Source organism: Peromyscus leucopus, chromosome 1 (genome assembly GCF_004664715.2).
Source record: "Peromyscus leucopus breed LL Stock chromosome 1, UCI_PerLeu_2.1, whole genome shotgun sequence".
NCBI lineage: Eukaryota > Metazoa > Chordata > Mammalia > Rodentia > Cricetidae > Peromyscus > Peromyscus leucopus.
Genome location: NC_051063.1, coordinates 178623060 through 178645277, shown reverse-complemented (window position 1 = coordinate 178645277; position 22218 = coordinate 178623060). Strand labels below are relative to the sequence as shown.

The window sequence follows — 22218 nt, the reverse complement described above, 5'->3', positions numbered from 1 at the left end:
GAAAATACCAAGTTCTTTCTTGCAATGGATATTTTCAATATTTTGTCAAAACACAGTGCCTGCAGTTCTGTGAACTTATGTCTTGGTTTTCTATTCACTTAATTCACATGTTTGTTTTGTGTCAGTGCTTTTCTGTTTTCATTAATCTGTCTCTGTAGTATAACTTGAAATAAGGTACTATCTTATTCCAAGGTTGCTTTGATTATCTACAGTTGTTTGTGCTTTTGTATGAATTTATTATTGAACTTGTTCTTTAGAAATTACAAAGATGTATAAATTATATTCTGCTTATTGAAACCCTTTTCCCTCTCTAATATCCCTCTCACATTTAGTAACCCCCATTCCCTACAGTTCTCTTTTTAACTTTCACAACTATTTATTGGTGGCCCATTCAATTTAACCATGATTTTTATCTTCTGTGGGAATGTGGGGGGTTTTGACTACTAATGGAATCCTAGTTGGCAACTCACTGGGGACACAACTGAAGATAGTGTCTTCCTACCACCCAGAATCATTCAGTATACATAATTTTACTATGGAGTTGTAGTGTCCAGTGAGTATCTTCATCACTCTATGATACCTCATTTATGAGCAAGCCTTATGCAGGATCTTTGCAGCTGCTTCAGTTGCTTTAACATCATGAGTACACTTGTTCTGTCATGCCCACACGTCAGCATTTTCTAGCACTTCTCTTTCTCTTTTTCAGCTTCTTGATTATTTACACTGCCTTTTCTGCAATGATCCCTGAAGATTAGAGACAGTTATGTAGTGTTGAATTTAAGAAAGATCATCCAACCATTCCATAATAATTTGAAGATTATTAATTTTTATTTCTATTGATAACACTCTTGATTGGTATTGTATTGAATCTGTTCATTGTTTTTGATAGGATGGACTTTTTCATAACATGAATTTCTCTAGTCTGTGACCATGGGAACATTTTCCATCTCCTAACATCTGCGTAAGATTCTGTCTTCAATGTGTTGAAGTTTTCAGTAATGAGGGCTTTGCCTCCTGGGTGTATTCATTACTTTTCTATTGTTGTGATAAAACACCATGAACAAGGCAACATATTGAAGGAATGCTTTGTTTGGAACTTATGATTCCAGAGTGATAAGATTTAATCATTACTATTACAGGAAGCATGGCATCAGGGAGACAGGCACGCATGGGGGTAAAACCTGAGATCTCACACCTCAACCCACAAACAGGAGGCAGAAGGAGAGCACTCGAAACAATGCTAGTCCTTGAAACCTTAAATTCCATCCCAGTGACATATTTTCTCCAGCAAGTTCAGACTTGCTGATCTTCCCATAAGATACACCAAAACTGCAAACCAAATTTTCAAACCTGAACATTATAAGGGACATTTTTAGAAGTCAATACTTGTTTAGATTTATTATGAGGTGTTATCTTTGGACAGTTGTTAAAAGACTGATATCTCTGATTTGTTTCTCAATTTGTTCATCACTGATATAGAGAAAAACTATTTATGTTTGTTTGATAATTTTGTACCCTGTCACTTTGTTAAAAGACTTTATCAGATCTAAGTGTTTTCTGCTAAACACTTTCAGTGTTCCACTGATAGAATCATATCACTCAAGAATAGGTACTTTGACTTGTATTTTTTTCCTTATTTGTACAGCTTTTATTTGTTTATTTTGCCTCTTTTTCTATTTTGGTATTTGGTACTATATTAAAAAAGAGTGGAGTAAGTGCACATCATTTTCTTCTTGCTTGTACTGGAAAAATAGTGGATTCCCCCTACCTAGTGGAATGTAACCTAAACTTTTCCTACATAGAGACAATACTATGTTGAAAATTTTTCCTTCTATTCTAAGTTCTTTGGCATTTTATACATGAGGGGATGATAAATTTTATCAAAAATTCTTTTCTTTATCTACACAGATTACAATGGTTTTTCTGTTCTTGAGTCCATTTATACTATTTAATTTATATTGATTGATGTCTGTGTATTGAACCAGTTCATCACTGAGTCACTGGAGTAAAGTCAACTTGTTCATGGTGAATGTTTTTTTTTGATATTGTGTGTGTGTGTGTGTGTGTGTATGTGTGTGTCTGTGTGTGTCTCCATGTGTACTTGTGCATGTGCATGTACATATATATGTATATTGTGTGGGTCCATGTATACCCAAATATGTAGGTGCAAACCAGAGAAAAACTTACAAGAATATGTTCTATCGTTTGACCATGTGGATTTGGGTCTTCAGGTTTGGCAATAAACAACATTACTGCTCAGCCATTTTACTATCCTTTGATAAGTTCCTGAATATGTTAACAAAGTATTTTATTGAGAAACTTTGCATCTATGTTAATCATAGATCTTGGTCTATATGGTTTGTTTGTTGGTGAATATTGTCTTTTCTTTGTATCAAGATGATAATTTCAAAAAATACTTTGGTAATGAGCCTTATTTTCTTTCTTTTATATAGTAATTCAATAATCTTTGTGTTCTCTGAAGGTCTGGAAAAATTCATCTGGTCTGAACATTTCTCTTTCTTTAGAGATTTTTAATTACTTTTGCAAACTCGTTGATGTTATAGGCCTTAGAGTATTTTTATAACATAATTTTTATTGATTCTTTGAAAATTTTCATCATGCATATCAGTCCCACTCATTGCCCTGTCCTTTCATATCTACCCTCCACCCTTGTATCCTGCCACATAAAAGATAATAAAAAATGAAAACAAACATAAAAACAAAAACAAAAAACAAAAATTTCGCTGACCTCTCTGGGGAATGACAAACTCTGCTGCAAGTCAGCAGTTTTCTCTCATACCAGTCCCAGCTGTCATGTGTCCAATTCTGGCATTCTTGTCCCTGTTCACTCCTCTGTATTCCCCATCTACCCACTGCATATTTTTTCATTATAGTTGCACTGGGTGCAGTTGTGTGTCACACCACATACCCTTTTGCCCAAACAGCTTTATATTCAAAAGTTCATTGCAATAAATGGCTGGTCTGTTTCAGGGCCTCTGGCTTCTGCTACACCATCAATACTGGGCCCTCATCCAGACTCCTCTCAGATATCCTACTCTATCTCAAAATCAAGGAAATCCTGTGGCCTTGGTTCCACTGGACCAGCTCTATCCATCATCTCCAGCAGCTCATAGACAGGGTAGATGTTGGAGAGAGCCAACTAAAGGCTGAGGATTTGAGATTCAGTGGTAGCTGAGTTGTTCAGCCTCAGTCTTTGCTATGCCCTCCCTTGGCTCCTGAGGTAGCAGATGAGAGTCAGGGCCAGGCCTGAGTGTTTTACTGGTTTATTTTATGTTATGTGTAGAAGGGATTTTTTGCATGTATGTATGCTTTTTGGATATGTGTCTTGTGCCCACAGAGGCAGGAAGATGGCATTGTGAGCTATCATGTAGGTACTGGAAATTGAATCCTGACCCTCTAAAAGAAAAGTAAGTATTTTTAACTGCTGAGACTTGTCCCCACATCTACCTATTTAAAAATTTAATATGTCATCTTGGATTTATTTAGGTAGGTTTTAACCTATGTAGAAATTAATCCATATATTTTAGATTTTCTGGTTTAGTGGAATGATTTTAATGTAAACTTTAATAATTCTGTGAATTCACTGGTGCTTGTCATAATGAGTGATTCCTTTTTCATGACTTAACTATATTATCTTTTGCTGTTTCACTTCCTTTTCTTAGTTTATCCATGGTGATGTTTTATTTGTGCTGAAATGTGACATTTTACTTTTGTATTAATAAATAAAGTTTGCCCTGAGATCAAAGGAAATAGCAAGCCATTTTAAATAAGCAAAGAAGTCTGGCAGTGGTAAAACATGCCCTTAATTCTATCACTTAGCAGACAGGGTCTCCGTGTGTTCAAGGCCACACAAGAGAACAGAGCCAAGCATGGTGACACATGCCTTTAATTCCAGTACCAACCATAGAGGCCTGGCGGTGTGTACAGATAGAAAATGACTAAGCTGTGTAGGAAGAGGAAGTGAGGTGTTTGGGCTAACAAACCAATCAGATGGTAAACAGCAAGTCAAATAAGACTGGGTAGATGGAAAGTCACTCTCTATGGAAGCTGCAGAGTTGGTGAGTTAAGGTTGGCTGGTGGCTTTCCCTAGTTCCCTGACCTCTCTAAGGCTTTCACCCCTATATTTGGCTTCATGTTTTTTTCTTTAGTAAGACAATTTAGAAATTCATCTACATTTATCTAAACGTTTGTCAATATTATTTATATGTTGAAGGAAAAACTATTTCATTGACTCTCTGGATTTGTTTGGTTGCTGTTGCTGTTTTCATTTCACTAACTTTTTTTTAATGTCAGTGTTTTCTTTCCAGCTTCTAATTTTGACGTTTGACATATTCCTTTTCCAAAGCCCTAAGGCAATTCCTTAGCTAATTTATTAGAAATATCTTTGACATTATATTGTAGTTAATTTGAACTTTAAACATCCCTCTTTGGGCATTTTTCATTGCATCTCATAGGTTAAAGAATATTGTAATATTTTTGTTTCATTTCATTGTAAAAGTCTTTCCATTCTTGATTTCATCAAGACCTCTTTCATCATTAATTTGTTAGGTGTTTACTCTCCTTGATGTCTTTAAAGACAATTTTACCTGTGATGTCAGTTAATTCTAATATTTTCAGTTGTGTTGAAGTGTTAACTATTGGAAATGAAAGTACTGTGATGCTTGCCTATGGCTTTACATCTAGTAGTATTTTCTGTGCATAACTGGGTGAACCTGTGATTGTAATTGTACAGTTCTCCCCATGAATTGTTCCTTTAAGCAGTAGATAGTAATGTTTATCAGTGCTCAATAGATTTCAAGTCTATTATGTCAGATTAGATCAGCAACATATCCCTGTTTTCTAGCTCCATTTCCCCAGAATCTCTTTTTTCCTTTATCTCATGGTAAGGTTATAGCTGTCTTATATGATGAACTACAACAAATATAAACATTATAGTACTTTAATCCAATGTCCTCCATTGTGTCTTTTGATTAAGGAATTGGCACCATTAATATTCAGTTACTGGTGTGTAGCTGGAGTTTTCTTGTGTCCTGGCCTGCTGGTAGTCAGGGCATATCTCTCCCACTAGTGTCCCCCAAGTAAACACACAGAGACTTATATTATTTACAAACTGTATGGCCTAATGGTTCAGGCTTCTTGCCAGCTGTTCTTATATCTTAGATAAACCCATTTCTATAAGTCTGGACTGTAGATGTAATCAACCATCTTATTAAATAAGAAACACAGAACCAATGCAAAGAAGAAAGCCAAGAGATCAGAGCTAAGGGCCTTACCTGTCTGCGGCAGCTAGCCTCTTCAGCCAAGAGACCTACTTCCTGTGTTTTTGTCTTTATATAGACTTTCTGTTCTGCCTTCTCATTGGTTGTAAACACAACAACATGACTCCCTTGTCACTGCCTGTCTGTACAGACCTCCAGGACTTCTATGGTTGGTATTGAGATTACAGGTGTGTGTCTCCAATGCTGGCTGTATCCTTGAACACACAGAGATCTACCTAGCTCTGCCGACAAAGTGCTGGGATTAAAGGCATGCACCACCTCCACCCAGCTTTCACTATGGCTTTAATAGCTCTAACTACCGGGCAACTTTATTTATTAACATACAAATAAAATCACATTCCAGTACAAATAAAATATCACTATACTATACTTTGCCCTGTGGCTTGTGGCTTACCTGGACTTTATATCCTCCTCCCCATAGCGGGCTGGCACCATCTCTCTGACTCAGCCTTCTTCCACCCAGCATTCTCGCTCTCCTTGTCCTGCCTACACTATCCTTCCTGCCTGACTACTGGCCATTCTGTGTTTTATTTACCAATCAATCCTAGCAACATATATTCACAGCATATATGACATCCTCAACACTTCAGCTACACTAGTGAAAGATGATTGTTGATTCCTCTCATTTTGATGATTTTACCAAGGTGATTGTGTTGTTTTCTTATTTAACTATTGATCTAGTTTGCTTTATGGTCTCTAGAGCCAGAAGCAATGTAGGGGAAGAAATTGTTTATCTGGCTTAAACTTTCAGATTGCAATTATCTATGGGAGAAGTCCAAGCAATTTCTCCAGAAGGAACTGAAGCAGAAACCATTTTACTACTCTGCATGTTAACTTGCTCAGTGTCTTATGATCAATTGTCTTTCTCATAAAATACAGGCACAGCTACCTATGCTGTGGGCCCTAACACACTAATCATCAATCAGGACAACTCAAATACTTTGTCTTCAGCCAATCTGATCTGTACAAACTCTTTTTTCCCTTTTATTTTATTTTACAATACCATTCAGTTCTACATATCAGCCATGGATTCCCTTGTTCTCCCCCCTGCTGCCCCCATCCTCTTTCCCCCAGCCTACACCCCATTCCCACCTCCTCCAGGGCAAAGCCTCCCCTGAGGACTGAGATTAACTTGATAGACTCAGTCCAGGCAGGTCCAGTCCCCTCCTCACAGACAGCCTAGCGTCTCTGCATAAGCCCCATGTTTCAAACAGCCAACTCATGCAATGAGCACTGGACCTGGTACCACTGACTAGATGCCTCCCAAACAGATCAAGCCAATCAACTGTCTCACCTATTCAGAAGACCTGATCTAGTTGGGGGACCCTCAGCCTTTGGTTCATAGTTCATGTGTTTCCATTCGTTTGGCTATTTGTCCCTGTGCTTTACCCAACCTTGGTTTCAACAATTCTCACTCATATAAACCCTCTTCTTTCTCCCTAAGTAGACTCCTGGAGCTCCACCTGGGCCTAGTCATGGATCTCTGCATCCAGTTCCCTCAGTCATTGGATGGTGTTTCTAGCATGACAATTAGGGTGTCAGGCCATCCCATCACCAGAATAGGTCAGTTCAGGCTGCCTCTGGACCATTGTCAGCAGTCTATTGTGGGGGTATCTTTGTGGATTTCTGTGGGCCTCTCTAGCACTTTGCTTCTTCCTATTCTCATGTGGTCTTCATTTACCATGGTCTCCTATTCCTTGTTCTCCCTCTTTGTTCTTGATCCATCTGGGATCTCCCGCTCCCACAGGCTCTCTTTCCCTAGACCCTCACCCTTCATTACTGCCACTCATGTCCAGGTTGTTCATGTAGATCTCAGCCATTTCTCCATCATTATCCACCACGATCAAAAAGGCTTCATCCCAGGGATGCAAGGGTGGTTCAACATATGAAAGTCTGTCAATGTAATACACCATATAAACAAACACAAAGAAAAAAACACATGATCATCTCACTAGATGCAGAAAAGGCATTTGACAAAATCCAACACCCCTTAATGATAAAAGTCTTGTAGTGATCAGGGATACAGGGAACATATCTCAACATAATAAAGGCAATTTACAGCAAGCCAACAGCCAACCTCAAATTAAATGGAGAGAAACTCAAAGTAATTCCTTTATGATCTGTACAAACTCTTAAATCAGACTCTCTCGGAAAATTCTAGGCTGAATCAACTTGAACACAGAAGTTAGCATTTGCTTTGTTGCAGCCTTATGGATTCATTTTTTTCTGTTTTCTGGAAATGATTCCTGTAAGTATATTTTGTAGAACTGTTTTGATGACCATAAATTCATTTTGCATATTTTAGCATAATTTTTTCTATCTTTCAATTATGAGAAGTAGTTTTGATGGGTACAGTAGTCTGAGTTGTCATTGGTTGGCTTTAGAACTTGAAATACAGCTTTCCAGGCCCCCTGGCATTTTAAAATCTCAGTGGAAAAATCTATTATTCTGACAGACCTTCCTTTACATTTGCTTGGTGTTTCTCCCTTGCCAGTTTCAATGTAATTTCTTGGATTATAATTTTATGAGGGAAATATATTTTCTGGTCTTGTATATATGGTGTTCTATATTCCTCCTTTATCTTAACTGGCATCTGTTATACCAAAAAACAACCTAGAGAAAAAATGGTTAATTTTGTGTACGACTCCATGTTACAGTTTATTTTTGAGGAGAAGCCTAGGCAGGTAGTTAAGGCAGTGTGTTCACAGACAAGAGTAGAGAGACAATAAATATGCTTGCCCTTGCTTTCTTGTCCTCAGTTAATATTCTCTTACCTTGTGCTTTCCTGAACCCACCTAAGTAGAAAATGGGGCTGCCACAATAACCCTTCACCTTTTACATTATCAATTAACAATCAGAACAATCTTTCATTGACATACCCACAGGCTTAAGTGATCTAGATTATTCCTCAATAAAAATCTGTTCCAAGGCAGTTATAGGTGTTATAGGTTGTAGCAAGTTAACAGTAGGTAATTTTAATATAACATCTCTTAGATTTGTTTTTCCATAGAGTGACAGATATCTTGGAATTTCCACTCATATCTTCTTCTTATGTTATCTTTGTTCTTGTTGCATTGCCCCACGTCTTTCACCTTGCCTTCACACCGTGATATATTTTTCTTTTAAATTTTTCTTAATTATTGTGATCTACTGTACATGTGTACATAAGTGTCTGTGTGGGTACACACATCTCACTGAACATTTGGAAGAACCTGAGAAAAACCTTGTGGAGTCAGTTGTCCATTTCTAATTTATATGGTTTACAGAGACTGAGGTTTGGTCATCAGGTTTATATGATAAGCATTTTACCCATTGTCATATCATTATCCCACCATTCTTTTTATATCACTATTTAATTCATTTACAGTGTATTTGTTATGGAGATAATTTTGTGCTACTTTATACTTTTCATTGTACAGTATGAATTATTCTTTAAAATTATATTATCATAGGAGTATAACAGATGGCTCTGGCTAAAAGAACTTAATGCTTTTTAGAAGAAGGTGCTTTGTTTACCAGAACCCTCATAGAGTGGCTCTCTAAAATTCCTGTAACTCTAGCTTCAGTGGAAACCAACACTCTTACCTCTGTAGACACACACACACAGACTTGTACTCACATAAGAACACATAAACATACAAAAATAAAAATACTATAAACCATTTTAAATTTATTTCTTTAACTACAAGTTTCTAGAGATTTGTATATTCTCCAAATATACATGTTTACAATCCCTAGTCTCTCCTTTTCCTGCTCTCTCTCTCTCCTCTTCCCCCATATCCCTCTCTCTCTACCAGTTCACTTTTACCTCACTCTGGTCATTAATGTAATTATTAATGTGGTCATAAAACCTTGAAACATACCTTCATTTGATTTCACTCAACAGGTTGCTTTATTGATGGGAATCTTCCTTTCTGTCATATTATGAGTTGCCATGCTTTACATATTTGTAACTGGAGCTTTCAGACTTCCTCTTGACGTTTTCCAGGTGGCAAGTATTTACTTGGCTGGTTATTGAATATTACTCACCACTGACACTAAAATTTTGTTGTTGTTTGTTGTAGATACAGCCACTAGGTCTCATAATTTGATACCTAACTATTAAAATAATAACAAATAATAAATTTACAGGCTGAGTAGTATGATGTAAGTATTAATTGGGTGGAGATGAATAGATTAAAATTCAAGGCCATCTTTGTTTACATACTAAGATTGAGGACAGTCTTGTGATGGGTAAATGTCTTTCTGTATGCTGTGAATATGTGTTGCTCTGATTGGTTGATAAATAAAGGTATTTGTCCTATGGCAAGGCAGCTTAGAAGCAGGCAGGAAGTTCAAAGAGAGAGACAAGAAGAGATGCCAGCAAGCTGTCCAAGGAGCTACATGTTTTGGGATGCAGATAAAGCCAAGAACATGTAAAGATATATAGATTAATATTTATAAAATAACTTAAGATATAAAAAATAGCTAGAAAAAAGTGTGAGCCATGACCATGCATTTATAATTAATATAAGCTTTGTGTGTTTACTTGGGGGATACAAGTGGGAGAGATGTGTCCCTATTGCCAGCAGGTCACAACACATGAAATCTTCCAACTACAGCCTTGTTGGCATACACTTTGTAATTCATGTCCCCAAACAAATACCTTTTAAAACAACTTCCAAAGCAGAAATGCTATTAATTATTATCAGTATTTATCACTGGATTATTTTTGGTGCACTCACTAAGATGCTGTCTTTTTTTGTGTTTTGAGACAAGATCTGTTGTATCCCAAGTTGACAAGAAATTCATTATGTAATTGAAAATCACATTGAATCCCTGGTATTTGGGCTCTCCCTTCTTACTTTTGGCATTACATATATGTGACACAACATTTCACTTGGCTTCTAGCTTTTCCTTTTATGCATGTATGTACTTGTGTTTATGATGATATGTATGCAAATGTGAGAATTTAGGTGTTCTTATTTTAAAGAAAGATGATAATATCAAGTGTTGAACCTTGATTTCTATCTTGTTGAGACAATCTCCTTCTTCTTGTACATCCCTGTGTGTGGCATATTGGCAGGTCCTACACTTGTAGGCAATCTCCTGTCGCCAACTCTCATGTCATAGAAGGGGTACTAGGTTTAAAAAGAACAGGCTACATCACCATGTTTGAAAGGTTTTTGAGGATCCAAACTCTGGTCTTGTGACGCACAAGGCAATTGATTTCCATTGATCTATCACATGAGCCCAGCTTTCAATCTCTTTAAGTGACTTAATTCTCTCATATATTACGCAATTTACTTTATTGCTACACATTCTCTGTAGATCATTTATCACTACCAGGTTTCAATCAAATCTTAGATTCATTGAATTCATGTATCCTACTTCTCTGGCACTGGCTTAAGTCTTACCTTCTCTCCTGAATTGATTCAGTTGGTTCTTGAGATAATGAGGAACAATACAAGCCTGCAATGGAGGGTGAGACAGGAAGAGACAGCACAAGTAGACCAGGAACAGTTAGGACACTCTGACTATTGAAAACACATCACAGTAGTACTAGGATGTAAATGAAGCATTTGGTGAATGTGGGAGGCTATGACTTGAACATCTCTACCTGTCTATGTTTGGGTGTCTTTGGTCTTAAGGAGTCACTATTCACAAGTTGTGGAACCTTAGAGGTGAATGTTAGTAGGAAGAGATCTCCCTCTGAAGGGATTAATAGAGTTCTCCAGATATGACGGTAATAAAAAGTCTCAAGCTAGAAATGCTCAGAATCCTCCAGCTTCCTGTACTGTTGCAATCACCTTTCACCAACTCATGCCTTTGTCACTGCTAGTTGCCAATAGGATGTCTCCTCATGGCATCAGTAGTAAATGTGTGAGGTGATGAGTTCACTAATGAACTGGATTTTATCTGCTTACTTACTGTGTGTGTGTGGCAAATGATATCATTGAAATGATGAGCAGCCTTCAGGAGCGATTGGATTGAAGGGGAAGCCATGGAGTCAACAAACTAATCACTTAAGTTGACTTTTTTATCTGAGGGTGTAAAACATAATTTGCTTGGGCCAGAGAGAGGATAAAATTTAATTCTCTGGGGCCAACAAAAAGCAGGAAACATGCACAAACATTTATATTTCTCCATCATTTTCCCTATGTTTCTGTTAAGACTTATTTATCTGAACAAAATCTCTCAGGCAACATAAAACTTACAATGTGATTACATTCTATTTTTCAAGTACATGATTACAATGAATATAGTTAGAAAATATGATTTCCAATTTCCTTCAAATGATTAAACATCCTACACATTATGGATATAAAACAAATTATCTAAAGAACCCATACATTCATACCCAAGCAACTTGGTATAGATTAACAGAATATAAGCAAGTAAGATATATTTCTCAGCCATTCTTTTACTGCCAGGCTAAATTTTGTGGTTACAAAGGAAGTATCAATGATTTTATTACTTATCTCAAATGGTAATCTTATAAACAATCTTAAAAGAATCACAAATCTAAATTATTATATATGAAGAACAATCAGTCTTCTGTCTTTTAAATACTCAGATTGTGTTTTCATTCATCAATAGCTTTTTTTGTATAAGGAAGCAGAGGGCATAAATGGGCATTAATTAACCACTGTCTTTGAATTAATTATCATGTTTTAAGGATTAAGGAATTAATCATTATCTTGGATTGCCAAACCATCCTAACAAGAAAGATCCATCCATAAATAATAACTAGGCTACTTTGTTCTTGTTTCTTGACCATAATGAGTCCCTCACTCAACTACATGCCTTTATAAACTTTAGAAGGTTTCCCCAGGTTTTTCATCTCAAACTTATTAACAAAAATATCTTATCCTATCTGTAGGTCACATTGAAAGCTTAGTTTTAGCTATGATTCACACTGAAGCCCATGTCACATCTCTCAAAATTAAGATTAAAAGAACTTGAGCTAGCTTAACTTTTGGGACATAATTGTGTTATTGTACATTTTTTACTCTTTTGGGTGGTCTACCACCCAGCTCCCAAATGTATCACACAAAGAGGCCAGTGCTCAGTGCATGAGTTGGCTCTTTGAAACCTGGAGCTTATGCAAGGACACTTGGCTCAGTCTGGGAGGAAGGGACTGGACCTGCCTGGACTGAATCTACCAGGCTGATTGCAATCCTCGGGGGAGGATTTGCCCTGAGGAGGTGGGAATGGGGGGTGGGCTGGGGGTAAGGGGAAGGAGTGGGAGGGGGGAGAATTGGGGAACCCGTGGCTGATATGTAGAACTGAATGGTATTGTAAAATAAATAAGCCCAGGTATTTACATATAAGAATAAGCCTCTTTGTGTGATACATTTGGGAGCCTGGTCCAGCTGGGGGCCCCTCAACCTTTGGTTCATAGTCCATGTGTTTCCATGCCCAAGAGTGGGATGACTGGGTCTTGAGGTAGTTTGATTCCTAATTTTCTTATTGACTGTGTCTTTTGCCCTGCCAACAGCTTCTCAATTTCGAGAGGTCCCATTTATTAATTGTTGTGCTCAGGGTCTGTGCTGTTGGTGTTTTATTTAGGAAATGGTCTCCGGTGCCAATGTGTTCAAGCGTGCTTCCTACTTTGTTTTCTATTAAGTTTAGTGTAACTGGATTTATGTTCAGGTCTTTGGCCCACTTGGACTTGAGTTTTGTGCATGGTGACACATATGGATCGATTTGTAATCTTTTAAATATTGACATCCAGTTATGTCAGCACCATTTGTTGAAGATACTTTCTTTTTTCCATTGTATAGTTTTGGCTCCTTTGTCAAAAACCAGGTGTTCATATGTGCATGGATTAATGTCAGGGTCTTCAATTCGATTCCATTGGTCTGTATGTCAGTTTTTATATCAGTACCAAGCTGTTTTTATTACTATAGCTCTATAGTAGAATTTGAGGTAAAGGATGCTGATGCCTCCAAAGGTTGCTTTATCAAAGAGGATTCTTTTAGCTATCCTGGGTCTTTTGTTTTTCCATATGAAGTTGAGTATTTTTCTTTCCAAGTCTGTGAAGAATTGTGTTGGGATTTTGATGGGGATTGCATTGAATCTGTAGATTGCTTTTGGTAAGATTGCCATTTTTACTATGTTAATCCTACCTATCCATGAGCATGGGAGATCCTTCCATTTTCTGATATTTTCTTCAATTTATTTCTTAAGAGATTTAAAGTTCTTGTCAAAAAGGTCCTTCACTTGTTTAGTTAGTGTTATCCCAAGGTATTTTATATTATTTGTGGCTATTGTAAAAGGTGATGTTTCTCTGACTTCTTTCTCAGCCCTTTTATCATTTGTGTATAGGAGGGCTACTGACTTTTTTGAGTTGATCTTGTATCCTGCCACTTTACTGAAGCAGTTTATCAGCTGTAGGAGTTCCCTAGTAGAGTTTTTGGGGTCATGTATGTATACTATCATATCATCTGCAAATAGTGAAAGTTTGACTTCTTCCTTGCCAATTCGTATCCCTTTGATCTCCTTATGTTGTCTTATTGCTCTAGCTAGATATTCTAGTACTATATTGAATAAATATGGGGAGAGTGGACAGCCTTGTCTTGTTCCTGAATTTAGTGGTATTGTTTGAGTTTCTCTCCATTTAATTTGATGTTTGCTGTTGGCTTGCTATAAATTGCTTTTATTATGTTTAGAAATGTTCCTTGTATTCCTGATCTTTCTAAGACCTTTATCATGAAGGGGTGTTGGATTTTGTCAATGGCTTTTTCAGCATCTAAGGAGATGATCATGTGAATTTTTTTCTTTCAGTTTGTTTATATGGTGTATTACATTGACTGATTTTCATATGTTGAACCTTCCTTGCACCCCTGGAATGAATCCTACTTGGTCTTGATGGAATATTGTTTTGATGTATTCTTGGATTCGGTTTGCCAATATTTTGTTGAGTATTTTTGCATCAATGTTCATGAGCGAGTTTGGTCTATAGTTCTCTTTCTTTGTTGCATCTTTGTGTGGTTTGGGTATCAGGTTAATTGTTGCCTCATAAAAAAAGTTTGGTAGTGTTCCTTCTGTTTCTATTGTGTGGAACACTTTGAAGAGTATTGGAATTAGTTCCTCTTTGAAAGTCTGGTAGAATTCTGCACTGAAACCATCTGGTCCTAGGCTTTTTTTGGTTGGGAGACTTTTGATGTCTGTTTCTATTTCTTTAGGGGTTATTGGTCTATTTAAATTGTTTATCTGTTCTTGATTTCATTTTGATATGTGGTATTTATCCAGAAAATTGTCCATTTCTTCCTGGTTTTCCATTTTTGTGGAGTACAGGTTTTTGAAGTATGATCTGATGATTCTCAGGATTTCCTCATTGTCTGTTGTTATATCTCCCTTTTCATTTCTGATTTTGTTAATTTGGGTGCTCTCTCTTTGCCTTTTGGTTAATTTGGCTACGGGTTTGTCTATCTTGTTGATTTTTTCAAAGAATCAAATCTTTGTTTCATTGATTTTTTGTATTGTTCTCTTGTTTTATATTCCGTTGATTTCAGCCCTCAATTTGATTATTTCCTGGTGTCTATTTCTCCTGCGTGAATTTGTTTCTTTTTGTTCTAGATCTTTCAGTTGTGCTGTTAATTCACTGGTATGGGATTGCTCCATCTTCTTTATGTGTGCATTTAGAGCTATGAATTTTCCTCTTAGCACTACTTTCATAGTGTCCCATAAGTTTGGGTATGTTGTACTTTCATTTTATTTGATTTCTAGGAAATCTTTAGTTTCTTTCTTTATTTCTTCCTTGACCCATTGGTGTTTCAGGTGGGCATTATTCAGTTTCCATGAGTTTGTGGGTTTTCTATAATTGTTGTTGTTGTTGTTGATGTTTAACTTTAAGGCATGGTGGTCTGATAAGGTACAGGAGGTTATTCCAATTTTTTTGTATCTGTTGAGATTTGCTTTGTGTCCAAGCATGTGGTCAATTTTTGAGAAGGTTCCATGGGGTGCTGAGAAGAAGGTATGTTCTTTTGTGCTAGGATGGATTCTTCTGTAATATCTATTAAGTCCATTGTGTGGGGTTTGATGTGTGTTTTAAACTTTAGTAGTGTTTCTTGTATGAATGTGGGTGCTTTTGTATTTGGAGCATAAATGTTTAGAATCGAGACTTCATCTTGGTGGATTTTTCCCGTGATAAATATGTAATGTCCATCCTGATCTCTTTTGATTGATTTTAGTTTGAAGTCTATTTTATTAGATATTAGGATAGCTATAACAACTTGTTTCTTAGGTCCATTTGCTTGGAAAGCCTTTTCCCAGCCCTTTACTCAGAGGTAGTGTCTGTCTTTGAAGTTAAGTTGTGTTTCTTGTATGCAGCAGATGGATGGGTCCTGTTTGCTTATCCATTCTGTTAGCCTGTGTCTTTTTATAGGTGAGTTGAGACCATTGATATTGATGGATATTAATGACCAGTGATTGTTAATTCCTGTTATTTTTTGTGGTTGTGTTGTGTTGTCCTTCTTTGGTGTATGTTGGTGTGGGATTATCTATTGCTTGATTTTTCATGGATGTGTTTAGCTTCTTTGGGTTGGATTTTCCCTTCTAGTGCTTTCTGTAGGGCTGGGTTTGTGGACAGGTATTGATTAAATCTGGTTTTATCCTGGAATATTTTGTTTGCTCTGCCTATGGTGATTGTGAGTTTTGCTGGGTATAATAGTCTGGCTTGGCATCCGTGGTCTCTTAGTGTCTGCATAAAATTTGTCCATGATCTTTTAGCTTTCATATTCTCTATTGAGAAGTCTGGTGTTATTCTGATGGGTTTGCCTTTATATGTTACTTGGTATTTTTCTTTTGCGGCTCTTAATATATTTTTTTTTTTGTTCTGTGTGTTTAATGTTTTGATTATTATGTGGCGAGGGGACTTTTTTTCGGATCCAGCCTATTCTGTGTTCTGTAAGCTTCTTGTATCTTCATAGGTATTTCTTTCTTTAGGTTAGGAAAGTTTTCTTCTGTGATTTTGTTGAATATATTTTCTTTGCCTTTGAGTTGGTATTCTTCTCCTTCTTGTATTCCTATTATCCTTTGGCTTGGTCTTTTCATGGTGTCCCAAATTTCCTGGATGTTTTGTGTTATGACTTTTTTGTCTTTAGTGTTTTCTTTGATGAATCTATTTTCTCTATTGTGTCTTCAGTGTCAGAGATTCTCTGTTCCATCTCTTGCAATCGGTTGGTTATGCTTGTTTCTGTAGTTATTGTTCGTTTAGTCAGGATTCCTATTTCCAGCATTCCCTTAGCATGTGTTTTCTTTTTTTTTTTTCTTTTTTTTTTGGTTTTTCGAGACAGAGTTTCTCTGTGTAGCTTTGCCCCTTTTTCTGGGACTCACTTGGTAGCCCAGGCTGGCCTCGAACTCACAGAGATCCGCCTGGATCTGCCTCCCGAGTGCTGGGATTTAAGGCGTGCGCCACCACCGTCTGGCAGCATGTGTTTTCTTTATTGTCTCAATTTCATTTTTCAGATCTTGGAATGTTTCTTTCATCTGTTTAATTGCTTTTTCATGTCTTTTTTGATTTCTTCCCATTTTTTGTTTGTTTTTTCTTCCATTTCTTTAAGGGTGTTTTTTTTTCTTCTTTAATGGAGTTTTTCATTTCCTCTCTAAGGAAAGTTTTTATTTCCTCTTTAAGGGAATGTTTTATTTCTTTTTTAAGGGCCTCTATCATCTTCTTAATTTTTTTTTAGGATTGATTACTTCTGTTTCTTTTGTCTTGGTATGTTCAAGTCTTGCAGTTGTATAATTACTATGTTCTGATGTTGCCATATAGGTCTTTATATTGTTGCCTGTATTTTTGGACTGGCGTCTACTCATCTTTTTCAGCTGAGCTGGGTAGTCTCACCAACACCTCCACGTTGTTGGGTTTTGCAGGTTCAGCAGCTGGGCTCTGGGTTGTCCTCAGACGGAGTGTTCAGATTCGTTCTGTTTCTGTCCCACGGAGATAGCTTCTTCCCCTGGTTTTGGGGTTAGAGGCATCCCTGTTCCAAGCTTTTGATTAAGAGTTCATTTTCACTAGCTCTTCAGAGGGTAATAGCTCTGTTTCTGGTCCTTATTGCGACTGTGTTTCAGCCATCACCTGCTGTGCCTGCCTGTCTCCACTCCAGGCCTGCCTGCCTCTGCCGGGTCAGTCTAACTCTGTGGGCTGCCATCAGACCTGTGTGTCTCTGCTGGCTGCCACCTCGGCCCCACCTGCCTCTGCTTGTTGCTGCTGCTGTGCCCGTCTACCTCTGCGGGCCACAGCCGGACCTGTATGTCTCTGCCAGCTACCACGGCGAAGAGGCTTTTTCTTACTTGTAAATACCTGGGCTTAGTTTGACTTCTTTCTTGCCTGCTTTCCTTAAATTAAATAATCTCATCTCCCTTTTGCCTCTGGGATTTCCCATTCTCTTGCATCTGTAAATCTTACTCTTCTTCTTACTTCTTCTGGCACTGGCTGTGTATCTGGATGGCTGACTCTGATGTCTTCCTATTTCTCTCTCATTCATTGATCTTTTTTACTACCAGATTTCTTCTATATGTCCTCTGCCTGCCAGCCCCTTCTGTCATTTCTCATGCCTCCCTATTGTCTTCAGATCTTTATTAGACTATCAGGTGTTTAGACAGGTACCATGACTTCCCAAAGTTAAACAAATGCAACATAAAAAAGTAACATACTTTAAAAAATATTCTACAACACAATTGTTTTTCTTAATCATTACTCTAAACCACAATCCATATAGATGCTCAAAAGAAACTAGGTATGTGAAATTTCCTTGTTCTTATTTTCTATGCTCTGCTGCCAATTCTTTATCATGGGCACAGGAAACACCTATTGCATTTGGCTTCATTAGTTTCCCTACTCAAAAAAACTATCATAATCATTTACTATATTTTTAAAGAACCCAAATCACCAAAATGCTGTTTAAACCAACACTATTATTTTGTATAAAATCATTGCTCTAAACAGAATAATTTAGGAGTAAATCATTTTTATAATAATCCACAAATTAAAATGCAAAGTAGAATGGGATATTTCCTGGAGATAGTCATAATAAATTAAGGGAAGTGGGGATCTTCCCTCATGCATTCACACCATAGGAAAATAGCAGTGGCATAAATGCTAAGGTGCAACATTAGCAAAAGTCATTCTAGAGCCAACGCCTTTGGGGCCTCACCTATCTGAGATTCACCCATTAGAACTTTCCTTCCTGGTGGACCAACCTACTGATCTTCAGTTGCCACCTACAGCTCCTCTGACATGGCTACATAAAATGTCACAATAAATGCTTTAAATACTGATTCAGTTTTTCTTAGTAAAGATGTCTGCCATTTGTGGAAAGTGAATAATAACAGACAGACCTCAATTTTATTCTTTGTAATCAATAATTTCCTTCCCCTTTCATACAGTGCCATATGGATCATGGTTTGAGCACACCCGTAACTGGCTGTCTATGAGAGAAAATGACAACTTCCTGTTACTGAGCTATGAAGACATGAAAAAGGTAACTGTCATTCTTACATCAATCACAAAATCCTTTAGCAATTCACCCCATACAGCACCCCACATTGTTCAGTATCCCTATTCCACCTATTCTATCACTGGTAGGATCATGAAGATTCACTAAATATGAGATCATACCCTATTTCCTTTATTAAGGTGGTCTGTCATTTACTCTCCAGCCTCCTAGTCCACCCTACTTTACCCTGAAGTAGACTGGGGGAGCTCAAACTTATTCTAGTGGTGTTTCAAATCTGTCTATGCAACAATTTTGGTACAGCTGATAACCCAGGGGTTGTGGGGAAAGGGGTATACAGTGTCATACCACTGGTGTGCCAAAATGTATGCCATTTCCCTTTGATGAAAAGAAGAGGGACAATGGCATGCAATCTTTCAGGAGGAAGGTGTCCTGTGCTCTGAAGTACTGAGGGTTTCTGCATGGTGAGCTAGAAGACACTGGAAATTTCAATACTCTTAGAAGAGAATATCTAAAATATTTAAACACTAAGTAATGAAATATATCTAAATACTCTGATTAGCCATACCCTTATGTTATTTTGCAGGTTTCATTTCATTGAAATGTCCCACTGAAAGTCATAAATATGTTTAAGTAATATGTGCTGCGTGTCACAAATATCTCTTACTTTAAAAATTAAAAAATATATCTTGGCAGGATATCACATGATTGTCAACCTTGCACTGAGAGTTAGAGACTGACTCAGAACCACAGGCCATCCTTGGTTGTCTGGTGTGTTTGAAGTCAACCTTGTGTACAAGAGACCTTGTTTCAAAAGACTAATAAGGAAAATAATTTTGAGGCTCATTTGTCTAATTTATTTTCATGTACATAAAAAAAAACTTCCCTCTAATGATGGGCACATAATAATGAAACCAAGCATATAAGCAATAAAGTATTATCATTTGATCAGCAACTCAAAAATTTAGGTAGTTTTAAAGTTACATCTGAAATGCAACAATCATTTATACATTTATAATCAATGATAAAGATATCAAATTTACTTTTTACTGAGCAAAATGAAATTGTCATGAGCAAACAGTCTGTCAGAAAAAATACTTGTCCACCATTAGAATTCTTCAAAAATTTAGTTAAGGAGAAGCAGTCTTACAGCCACTGCTTACCTTATAGAAGTAGACTCTGGTGATGACAAAGGCTGCTGATAGATGTAACTTTTTTGTTGCTTTTATTTTCTCTTATTGTATTTTTTATTTTTTAAAACAATTATTAATTATATATTATTTTGGAGCCTGTCCTGGAACTCAGTTTGTAGCCCAGCCTTGCCTTGAACACAGAAATCTGCCTGCCTCTGCCTCCTGAGTGCTGGGATTAAATGCAAGCACCACCACACATGGCAATTTAAATATATTTTGATCAGATTCGTTCCCTGACACAATTCTTTCCAAATCATCTCCCCATCCTTACACACCCCACTTCAAATTCCTTGTTAAAAAAAATCCCCAAATGAAAACAATAGCAAAAGAGAAAAACACCATGAGACTGGACTAGGCCCTCTGCATAGGCAAGATAGATGATTAGTTTGCTCTGCTTAATGGGCCCCCTGACATTGGGATCATGAACCATCCTTGGTGTATAGCAGGCTTTTGAGAGTCCACACATCTAAGCATGGGACAACTTACACAACCCTGGTGCAGGAGTAGTGTTGTTGGAGAATATCTCTCCAGCTCCCGCTGCCAAGTACTGCCAATCCCAGAGCCCACTTATAAAATAAACACACAGACTCTTACATTATTTAAACTGCTTGGCCATTAGCTCAGGCCTATCATTGTCTAGCTCTTACACTTATATTTAACCCATTTCTATTAATCTTTACTTTGCCACTTGGCTCATGGCTTACCAGTACTTTACATCTTCCTTGCCTGGCCATGGCTCCAGATAGTCTCTTCTCTGCCTTCCTGTTTCCTCTTTTCTCCTCTCTCTTAGTCCTGCCTATCCTTCCTGCCTGGCCACTGGCCAATCAGTGTTTATTTATACAAAGTGATATCCACAGCAGAGTAGGGGCTTGGACCTGGCTCAACTGATTGTATTAGGCTCTGCTGACTCCCCATCATAGGTCTTGTGTTGGAGGAGATGGGAATGGGGGTATGGGTTGAGGGGAAGGATATGGTGGTCAGAGGAAGGTGGGAAAGGGGATCTGTGGTCAGTATGTAAAATGAATAGAAAATTTCTAATACTAATAAAAAAGGAACAAAAGAAAAACACCAAAGTGTAACTAACTGTGCGCACCCCCCCACACAAAACAAAAAAACAAAAAAACAAAACTATGTAGTCTCTTATATGTTGGTTAATTACTCCTGAACATGAAGACTTGCCTGGAGTGGTTGATATATACAGGGTCACTGCACTGAAGAATCCTGATTTTTCCTCTCCCAGCAGGTATAAATGACAGTTCAGGTGTTAACCTTTACCCCGGAGCCTAGATTTTCATTCATTCATTCACTCATTCATTCATTTTTAGAAATTATAAAAAAATAAAGTACAATATGATGAATCAATACTATCATCTTAGAGTTGGACTAGACAAATCACCAGAACAGTAGCATCACAAGAAATGGCACAAAAATCAGAGATCTCAATGTTTGATCACATGGGAAGCCAAAAAAATCATGAAACTAGAAACTCTAATTTATAAGTAGAGAACTGATTCAGACATGGAGCACAATGCAGCATGCTTCAGAATGTGGCTTCATATGTGTTTTTCTCATGCTGATGAGGAGGGCCTTGTTTCTTTATGTCATCCTGCCTCTCTGGCTCTTAGACTCTTAGAGCTCAGGTTAGTTGATTCGGTGGATTTTCTTTTGGTGACTTTGATACCACTGGTCCCTACACTCCAGCCTTGCCCTGTTCTCAAGTGTATTTGTGAGTTCCACCTAATGTTTGGCTGTAGTCTCTGCATATTTTTCCATCAGTTGCTTTGTGGTGAGGCTTATGTGATGATAGTAATACTGGATATTAGTCTATGAGAAAAGAGGTATATCATTTCATTGACTTCCTTTGCCATTCATATTTTTGCTATCCTAAATCTATGGGGTATACTGCCTCTGGGTGTTGGCCCTCAGATGGGAGTCCCTCTTTGGATATGGGTCTGTGCTCTGCTGGTCATTACTTGTTCATTCCCCCAAATGCTGACACATCTTTACCCAACAAATTTTCTCAGCATTACAGATTGTAGGTTGAAGGCTTTCGGCTGGCCTGGTGTCCAAGGCCTCCCACAGGAAATCTTGCCTCGTTAGAGGAGATGGCTAGTTCAGCTGCCATACTCTATGTTACTAGGTCACCCTCATTGATTCCTGAGGGTGTTTCTATTGCTCTAGGCTTTCATCTCATCCCAGTGATGCCCCCATATTCCATTGTCTCTCCTAATTCTCTCTCAAACCATCCTCCACCCACCTGATCTCTCCTGTTCCCATATCCAT

General features: G+C 37.6%; 1 protein-coding gene across 1 annotated transcript in view; it reads left to right on the top strand.

The window, feature by feature from the left end:
- The window catches only part of LOC114688385 (bile salt sulfotransferase 1-like), a 38400-nt gene that overhangs the window by 6505 nt on the left and 9677 nt on the right, over positions 1 to 22218 (top strand). The window contains exon 4 of the mRNA XM_028862980.2: positions 18675 to 18769. Within this exon, the coding sequence (XP_028718813.2) occupies positions 18675 to 18769 (95 nt within the window). The remainder of the gene's footprint in view (positions 1 to 18674; positions 18770 to 22218) is intronic.